The 10269-nt window shown below is 41.9% G+C and overlaps 1 protein-coding gene across 1 annotated transcript in view; it reads left to right on the plus strand.

The window, feature by feature from the left end:
• Positions 1–10269, plus strand: part of Plcb1 (phospholipase C beta 1) — a 784962-nt gene that overhangs the window by 596753 nt on the left and 177940 nt on the right. Inside the window, exon 11 of the mRNA XM_023718574.1 lies at positions 4817–4974. Coding sequence (XP_023574342.1) covers positions 4817–4974 — 158 coding nt within the window. The remainder of the gene's footprint in view (positions 1–4816; positions 4975–10269) is intronic.

Consider the following 10269-nt stretch of genomic DNA (forward strand, 5'->3'; position numbering starts at 1 on the left):
TGAGAATGTTGCATAATGACCTCACATAGTAAGGTGTCCAGAGGAGGGTGGTCGAGGGATGGTAAAATCACCTCTTACTGTCACAAGACAGCCTTGGTGCTTTTTATCTTCTTGATACCATGTGATTTCAAGAGGACTCTACACCTAGACATTGTCAAGATCTACATACGATGCCTAGAATATCACTTTCTTGTAGCATGTGGAGTAAGAAAAATGTGCCTAGGGGTTTCCTAACCTCTCTCTTCTACCTCCACCCAGGAGACTCTGTTACCCCTTTATATGTGGTCCAGAGTTACACCACATAGCAATGACCCTAAATAATCACCACTGTGAGCCATGGGACTTTCATGAGTGCCTGAGAAGATTCTAGATTTCCTGCAGCATGGGGAAAGGACTCTGGGCCAGATCAGAATCTGATATAATAGTCTACTGGAAAAGGCAAGAGATGGGCCGGTGAGATGGCTCAGTGGTCTAAAGCACCTACTTAGAACAAGCTTAGCAAGGTACAGGGGCTGCGGTTCAATCCCCCAGCACCACATGCCAGCCAGCCCCGCCCCCTGGTGGGCTGAGCTGGCCACACACAAATAAATAAATAAATAAATAAATATTTTTTTTAAAAAAAAGAAAAGGCAAGAGAGGGAGAATAACCAGAAGTGTCAAATCAGAATCAGAGTTTAAAGTCCTCATTGAATGAATACTTTGTTCTTCATTTATTTTTGTTTACCTTCCTAGATGGTAAGGTGAAGAATATTTCTCAGTTTTGTCTCTAGAGTGACCCATATTTTGCTCTCACGGAGGGCAGTATTTCCACAGTGTTTGAGAATGTGTAAGACTCTAGTGGTGGTGCTCCACTCTTGGGAATGGCTTCAGGTTCTTCCACGCTTTCTTAGTTCAGCCTTCATGTGATGTTTGGATTTATATTCACACAAGCCTTACGATTCACCTGGTGGCAGAAGATACTACAAAAAACAGAAGTTAAGTCAAACTGGTGCGTGGCTGGTCAAGATCAACACCACAATCTCCATATTTGGGACTGTTCCCGTAGCTGAAGCTGTGCAGTGATCTCAGTGTCTGTCACAGAAAAAGCAAGAGCAATATTCCCCATCTCCATTTATTGAAGGAAACAATGTGTATTGAGGGGGCTCTTAACAAAAGCATCCTATTCTGGAATTTTCTTACCCTGGAGGTAAACTGGAAGATAACCAGTAATGATAAATTTGGCAATTATTCATCAACCTGTGCAAGATGAGAAATTTCTCAGGAAGCTGTGTTAATAGTGAAATAGTTATTTTCAATTTTTCTGGGCTTTTCTAACTCTGGATGCCTTGAGTTATCTGAGACAAAGCTCTCATGAGTGTCACCAGGGACCTAAAATGAATGCAGGAAGTGAGAAGTTGCACAGCTGTGACTTGGGGCAGTATTATGAATGATTCTGAGAGAGAGAGAGAGAGAGCTCCAGCTCGAAGTTCAATCATGGGATTGAAATGCGTTCCACAGGGTGTTCATGGCCAGGCGCAGATGATGCCAAATGCTAGTTCCAGAAACACCAAGGATTCAGTGACTCATGACACATCAACAGTCCCAACTCCTGGCAGTCACTGCCCCAGAGGCTATAACCATATTTATTGAAATGGAAATATGGAAATATGGTGGGTGGATGGGATGTAATAAAGATAAGTTACATTTTTTAGAGAAGAAAAATAAACCAACTGTGAGACTTTAGACAGCAAGTGAGAGAATAAAGGAGAATATTATGTGTTTGGAAAAAGAATCTATAAACAAAATAAAATATACAGAAAACCTAACATGCATAACAGAGAATATGAAAATTATGAACAAACATGCTCTCTTTGGGAGATTTTTTTTCCAATAAATATTCATTTTAAGAATGAGCAGTAAATTTACCAAATTTACCTTGGCGATTCTGATTATCTTAGGCGTTCAGTAATCTCTCTCTGTCTCTGACTCTGTCTCTCTCTCTTTCTCTCTCATATCTTTTCAGATTCTTTTATCTCTCACAAACCCAAACCCCTTTTACTTTTCAAAACATCTATTGATCAACACTTAAAAATTCTTTCTCATCATTCTTGGAATAATAAAAGAAAAGTTGGCACACAAATCCAGAGACACACCTGTAGCACTCTTTGGACCTTCATTACAACACTCTGATATTGGTTAGGTATTTATTGGCTTTTCTCAGTCATTAACTCTGTTGTCCTTTCTAAACCCATGGTGCCATCCTTACCAAAGACAGTAGTATAGCACTCAACAAAGCATTTATGCAATAGACTCAGAAATTGCACCATTTATATCATGTGTGATGGTGTCGAGAGTAGTCATTCAGTAATACACTTTAAACACTTCCCTGAACAGTACACATGAATACAAATATACATGAGTGTGTGTGTGTGGGGGGGGTACACACACACACACACACACACTCACACACACACACTCACACATCTTTTGATACCAACACAGTGTTTTCCAGGAGCTATCTTTTTCAAAGGTTTATCTTGGTAACTATTAAACTTTCTTCCCTTAAGGAGCCCTTCCTTGAATTTCTGGAAAAGCATGATAAATGTGTATGTTTTTACTTCACTTTCACTGCTCCCTTACTCTTTATGCATTGAGGACATTTATAAATTTTTACAATGGCAATAAACTTTAAGTCAATTATAAATGGAAAATTGACTATCCAGCATCAGGAATTTCTAGGAGTAGTGTTGTCAGCATTTCTGTCTCTGAACATCTGTTTAAAATGCCCTATTTTTTTCAGTAGAAAGAAATGATTATTCACACTACTCTACTCTGTAGATCTCAAGACTGTCTTCCTTTTGCTTTGCTGATAATTAGCTGCTAGGGGCATACCAAGATATCCTTGCTCCTATGTCTCCTGTCTCCACAGATCAGATCCTGTCCATTTCAAAGTCATGTTGATAGTTGTCACCTGCTTGCCATCTTTAAGTTTTATTATTTTTGGGGGTTACTGGGGGTCCAACTCCAGAACTGGAGCTTTCCAGGCAGGTGTTTAAACCATTGAGTTTTCTCCCCAGCCCACTTGGCATCTTTTAACTGGCTACTTAAAAAAAAAGTAATGGATGTGGGGCTGGCCAGATAGCTCAGCAGATTAGTGCCTGTTTAGGCTGACACAGGGGTCAGAGGTTTGATCTCCTGCCTGTCATGCCGGCCCCGCCCCTGGGGTGCCCAGAGACCATGATTGAGACTGGGCATGGTGGCGTGTGCCTGTCTTCCCAGCACTTGGGAGGCTCAAAATAAGAGAACACTATGAGGCTGATTTATGTAGTGAGATCCTGTAGACCCTGTAGACTGTGCACTAAATACAAAAAAAAAAAAAAAAAAAGAAAAAAAAGAAAACGTAATGGATGTTTATAGAATCTAAGTCAAAGAAACTCTTCAACAATGGAAAATAAAAGAATTCAATTTATATGTTTGATAATGGGTTTCTTTAAAAAATTATTAACAATTTATCTTTCCAAAATAATTGATCAAGAATCAGTGACTTTCATTGATGCTTTAAGGGAAAGAGAACTAGCTTGACTGCACACCGTGTGTGTTCCTGCTGCAAGTCTCTTGGTCCTTCTCATTCTCTCCACTTCACTAGGGTCTTTCAGTTCTGCTCATAAAAAATTTTAAATTATATGCTTATTTATTTTTCCTTTTGTTGTTTGTGCTCTGGTGTTATATCTGCAAAATCATAGCAGTATTCAAAACACAAAGATTCACCCCCATGTTTCTTCCTAAAATATTTAACTCTTATGTTTAGGAACTTGATCCACTAGGAGTTACCTTGTTGTATATAGTTTGAAAGAAAGACCCGGCTTCATTGTTTTCCATGTGATTGTCTACTTGTTCCAAGACAGTTTATTGAAAAAGACTTCTTTCTTCACAGAACTATCTTGGCCACATTGTTGAAAACCAGTTGGCCATACACTAAAGGTTATTTCTGGATTTTCATTTCTAGTGCATTAATCTAAATGTGATGTGCACTCCTGTGACAATACCATACTGCCTTGATTATTATAGCTTTGTAGTAAATTTTAAAATTGGGAAATGTGATTGTTCCATTTTTTCTATTTTTAAAGATTATTTGTTGAGTTACATTTTTTAGGTGAGGTTTACTTTTAGTTTTTGGTGCCAAGGACCAAACCCAGGGCTTCCAGCTTGCTGGGCAAGCATTGTACTGCTGAGCCAAATCCCAGCCCCTTGTTGAGTTATATTTTTAAATTTTTTTGATATATTTACATATGAAATTTTGGACCAGCTAGTCAAGATCTGCCAAGAATAATAAAAACCAGGTGAAATTTTGATATGAACTGCATCTGTGGGACAGTTCAGGAACCAGCACATTCTCAGCATTATTGAATCATGCTACATGAACACAATTGTGCATTTTTCACTTCCTATCTTCTGAAATTTGGGCTACTGAATGGCTTTGTGGCATTTTAATTATCTGAAGTGCATTTTGCCATCAGAGAACTTTTTTTTAAAAAATTAAATGTTTAGTAAAACCCACAATCAACACATGGTAAGCAGTTCATAAATGTGTGCCATTGTCACTGTTACAGTGCCTTCCTCTTCTGTTCTGTCTTCCCTCAGGGAGTGGGAGGGAACCCTGAGTTCATGTGGGCTTGACCTCTCCCCTCTGGTGTGCTGAGGGAGAAGAAAGGCCCAGAGCAACTGTGCCAGCCTTAAACACTGTTTCCCACCCTGAGAAAGCCCTTAGAGGAAGTTGGCACTCACTGTCTTGCTAGCCCTGTGGGATTCTGGGGCTCACTCTGTTGGTGTTTTGCAGCTGGCCAGCTGGCTGGAAACTCCTCGGTGGAGATGTATCGCCAAGTGCTTCTGTCTGGGTGCCGTTGTGTGGAGCTGGACTGCTGGAAAGGAAGGACTGCAGAAGAAGAGCCTGTCATCACCCACGGGTTCACCATGACCACTGAAATTTCCTTCAAGGTAGAGTGAAAGAGTGTTGCTAAGAAAGGCAGCTGGGCAGACCTGACTGCTTTGGGGTAAAGCCTCCAAGGGGAGAGCTACAGCAGCTTCAACTGCATCCTTAGTCTGTCCTTCATCTTTGCAGTTTCAGGGGTTGACATCGAAACCGAGAGTCTTTCAGTTGTGCACTTAGGCACCTCCCTCTCTCACCACGAACAACTTTGACTCCTACGGCGTCCCTCTGTCCTTCAGCACCAGCCTCCCTGTCCCCCTCCTCAGAGCCTTTGCACACTGCCACTGCGCCTGGAGTGCTGTGCCCCAGACAGCCTGGGCCCTCCTCTGGCCTCCTCCAAACTTCCTTGTTCATGTCTCATCTCCCAAGGCCTCCCTGGACTTTAATGAATAGCTCACCAGCCACCTTCCACCCCACACTGATAGCAACTCTCTCTTCCTCCTGCCTTATTTTACCTCTCTTTTCTCTATGGCGCTGACCACTTTCTGCTCGGCTCAATTTAATTATCCTGCACGAGGTGCATTGCATCTCCTTCCTCCAGGATGTAAGCCCCACAAAGCCTGGGTCTTTGTTTTGGGCCCTCACCTGTGTCACAACTGAACCTGACATCAAGTAGGTGCTCAGTCAATACTTTGGTTGAATTTTGCCATTGCCAGGCAAGAAGGCCAATATCTCACAGCCTTCATGTTTAGTCTTTCTTGCCTCTGTTCATCACAAGAAGAGCATCATATCTTTTTCCATTTTTGCGTGAGGGATTCTATGCTTAATGTGTTGATAGGCAATGAAATGATGCTTCCAACCTTTTCCTGTCTGGGTGTCCTGTGCCCTCGGGCCTGTCCCACGCAGGGCCATTAGGCTGTATTCTGTGGCTGTGGCCCACACCAAGGCTGCAGCATTAGAGCGATGGCCATGTTCATTGTTTCTGTGTCGCATGGCTTCTCTGCTCTCAATGTGTGAGATCTGGAATACCTCTCTGAAGTACATTTCCCAAAGCAAGAGTTGCTGTTGGCATTTGATGCCTGTGTGTTGTATGGGCCAAAATAAAAGGTTATGTTCTGGGAACAGGGATGTGCTGTAAATCAGCCTCTTTATGGAAGGCTTTTTATTCTGCGGTCTGGCATTATTTATTATTGATCCCATGTATCTGTGCTTGGGTTTCAATGCCTCATTGCCTCCGCCTTCCGGGTGGCAACGACTGGCAAGGTGCCCTTTGTCTTCACTTTCTCCACTCTTACTCAGTGTGCACCTTGGACACCCCTGCCTGCTCACTCCGCCCCGAGCTGGTCCTTCTTATCCTCTCAGGCAGTCAGCATTTGGACAAAGTGGAAAGCCTGGGTAGTACAAGAAAAAAATGCACAATGAAATGTATCAAATTTCCTCCCCTGGAAGTCAGTAATTGATCCAGATAGTTAGTAGATCATGGAATCTAGTCTTAGAAGTCTGAAAACCAGGGTTGGCTTGGTGAAGAGCAATGGAGCAGGAAGGAACTTCTCACCCACTGTCCACTAATTGCAGCATGCATCAAAAATACAACGGAAAAGCTGTAACTGACCTTGTCATCCTGCAGGGGCCTGTGCAGCTACACAGTATTCCCAAGACACAAAAGAACAAAAGCTTTCAAATAAAAATTTCTCTAGTGTTCAGTTGCTCCCCAATAAAATTTTTAGGTGAAATTCAGTAAACGTTTTCTTTGCTTTGAAGGTTTGAAGGGATCGCCAAACTAGTAGTAAGATTACCACACAGGTAGAGAGAGAGGGATGCAGAGAGGAGGCAGGAGAAAGGGGAAAGAAGAGAGAAAGAACCGAGAGTTGAGGACACAACTGCAGAGGTGACAGTTGGGGTTGTAGAACCAGCTTACTGACTGAAAGTTCTAGCAGAAGCTTTCTTATCGGTTCAAGCTTCTTTCTTATCATCAAAGGAGAGCTGCCAATGTTGCTGCAGTCCTAGTCCACAGGCAGGACTTGGAGGTTCCAGCTCACTAGTTTTGGGGATGATGTCCTAATCCCTGGCTTCAGGATATTAAAAAGAGATCCCAGGTAATACAGTGGAAGGACAAAACTGAGGGACCGGAAGTGCAAGTGACATTTGGCACCCTGTGGTACAATCGATCACTTAGTGGGTCTGGTCTTGCTAACAGCCTCCCTGGGGGGATTATTGTGACTTTCAGGGTGTTATGGTTTGTGTTAGGTGTTCCCCCCAAAGCCTCATGCAGTCATGGAGTGGTTTCTAGATTTTATGATTAATTCATGATCCAAAGAGGGGATTCTGAGTGTGAGTGCTACCCCTGCCCTGGGGTGGGTAATCTGTATTACAATGTAAGCAGGGGAGAGAGCTTGCTAGAAGCAGCAGCTTCTGCCCCTCCCTTTGCTCTTTGTTATTTTCTGCCCTCATGAACTACTGTCCTCTGCCTTAGAGCCAGTCAAGTATGGACTAAAACCTCCACTAACTGTGAGCTAAATAAACCTCTCCTTCCTTAATTTTGGGCATCTGGTGTTTTTGTCCCAGCAATGAGAGAAGAATTAACTAAGACACAGGGACGCTTTACTTCCTATCTTGAGATGACTGCTCCTTGCTGTGGGGAGTAGACCTGGCTCAATGATAGGGCACAAGTCTGCAGGGTTTCACATTCCAGGAATTGGAGAGAAGCTTGGAAATCCTTGGAGAACAAGCCCAAGGAACAAGAAGGAGCCAGGCAATGACTTGGTCCTCCTTTCAAGCCCTAATTTTAAAAAAGCCCTTGTTACAATAATAATCCATATCTCCTACAGTCACTGTAAAAAAACCTTTCCTGAACCTTACTCAATACATAGATTCTCTTCTCTGTACCTTTCAGCAAGTCAGTTACCTTTTCTGAACCCCAGTTTTATAATCTGTAAAGTGGTAATTAATATTTTCCATATGGAATATGGTGAGCAAGAGATGTTCTGTGGGGAACATGATCAATGCTCATGGAAAGGGCAGCTTTTGTTTTTATCTGTAACAGTCCGGGAAGGAAGGCTCAGTGCAAGAGAGGCACCACCAGGGCAGGCGCCCTTAGTTGATTTCAGAACAGTTGCTCAAAATCCTAAGCTGGATGCTTCCCCGCTGCCCGTGGGATCTTCACAACGTACCTGTGAGTGGATGACCCCTCACGTTATAGATCAGCAGGCTGATGAATGGGGCGTCGGGGTGTTGGCCATGGTCACACATCTAGGAAGTCCCAGAGGTAGAAAGCAAGCGTGAGTCTCCGTCCACAGCCTGTGTGCAAACAAATGGTACAGAGAATTTCAAATCATGGTATTGCTTGCTTTTTGCAGCACATTTATTTTGATGGGCTCAACTGTCATAAAAGTTAAATTGATTATGTATGAAAGACAATCTGTGAGCTCATGTCTGAGAAACAGTACCAGTGATTCTTCTTGCTCCATTCAGGAAGATCCTTCCTAGAGATTATATGCAAATATAGCCCAGAATTAGGCTGCCTTATTTATACCCCGAGGCAAGGGAAGTGGCTTAATGGCACAGCCATAAAGAAAGCTGTGTGTGGCAGAGCTAAGATTGCAAAGATAGTAGGAAAGCTTTAGGTATAAATAATGGGAGTCGAAATTCCTACTTGAGAGTGTGAAAAAATAAATGCAACTAAAAAACAACCCATGGGAACGGAAGACTTCAATAGTATTGAAGGTGATATAATTAAACAATAAATGAAACTGCACTTTAGTACCAGTTAAATAAGAAAAACATTTTGGAAAAATAATGCCCCAAGATGACGAATCTGCATCTCAATCTGGTCCTTGGTGCCTAACTCCAGGCAAGCTAAAAAGAGGGGTAATTTGGAGATTATAAAAGTATTCATATTCTTCAATTCAATAATTCCCCTTCTGAGAATCAAGTCCCAGAAAATCATCAAAATGTGAGGGAAAATTGAAGATGTTCTCCATAGATTTATTTGAATGTCAACTGTTAAAATACATACAGAAAACAATAGTTGAATCCGTATCCATACTTTTATTTTTGTAGAATTTTATAAAGACACTGGAGCTTATGAAACATGCCATTTGTTTATGTGTTTGCTTGTGAGAGGGTCTCACCCTGTTGCCCTGTCTGGTCTTAAGATCCTGGACTTGGGTTACTCTTCCTTTTCAGCTTCCAATGTAGTTGGGACATGCATGAGCCACTGGGCTAGATGATGTCCTGATCCATGTCACAGCCCTAGTGAACTTTATCACACGCCACATGAAAGATGCCACACACCAAGGGCCACACATTGCGGGACTCATACATCAAATGTTTGGAGTCAGCAGATGTGTGCAGGCACAATGATTAGTGGTTGCCTAGGGTGACAGGGGTGGGAGAAGGGTGAATTTATGGGACTGCTATTGTGTACAGCTCTTCCTTCTGGGATGACAGTCTCCTAAGGCAGCCTGGGATGACAGCTGCACAATTCTGTGAATATGCTGAAAACTGTTGAACACTCCAAATGACTGAATTTTTTTAAAGAAATTATTTATTTATTACAGGGTCTTGCAAAGCATTTCAGATTCACAGTGATCCTCTTGTCTCAGCCTCCCCACTGCTGGGATTACAGGCGCACACCACCACACCTGGTTTCCAGGCTAGCACTGGGCACATTTGGTACCAGCAATCGAACCAGAGTCCTTGTGTGTGCCAGGCAATCTTCTCCATAGAGAAGATTTAGACTGCTGAGCTATCTCTCCAGTCCTAAATGACTGAATTCAATCTCAGTTATGTCTTAACAATATTTTTCAAAAACATACTCTGAGTACTTACTATAATCAAAAGATGCACAGATACCTGAAGAACAGGCTAGAAGTAAATAAAAATGAATGATGGTACAAACAGTGATTTAGCTCAAAAGATGAATTTATGGGTACAAATTTTACCTTCTCGGTCCTAAATTTTTATAATGTGATTAAATTTCACTCATATGAAAAATAAAATATATACTTAATAAATATTCTTTAAAACTGTGCTTTTCCCACCACCAAAATCCATTCTTTTTTTTTTTTCCTTTTGCCCTGTAGAATTAGGAGTCAGAATATTTATAATCCAGCAGTCCTCACAGCCCCTTTGTCCATATGATGGCATTTGATAAAATTTTATGCATAAAAAAAGATAACCACAGGGACTGGGGTATAGCTCTGTGGTACAGGACCTGCAGTAGGAACAAATCTCTGGGTAAATAAGAAAAAAAAAAAAAAAAAAAAAAAAAACAAAAACAAAAACAAACCTGAGTTCAATCCCTGGTTCCACTTTTAAAAAAGTGGGGGGGAGTGTCGGGGAGATGGCTCAGTAGAATAAGC

This window comes from Octodon degus, unplaced genomic scaffold, assembly GCF_000260255.1.
Source record: "Octodon degus isolate 3935 unplaced genomic scaffold, OctDeg1.0 scaffold00060, whole genome shotgun sequence".
Taxonomy (NCBI): Eukaryota; Metazoa; Chordata; class Mammalia; order Rodentia; family Octodontidae; genus Octodon; species Octodon degus.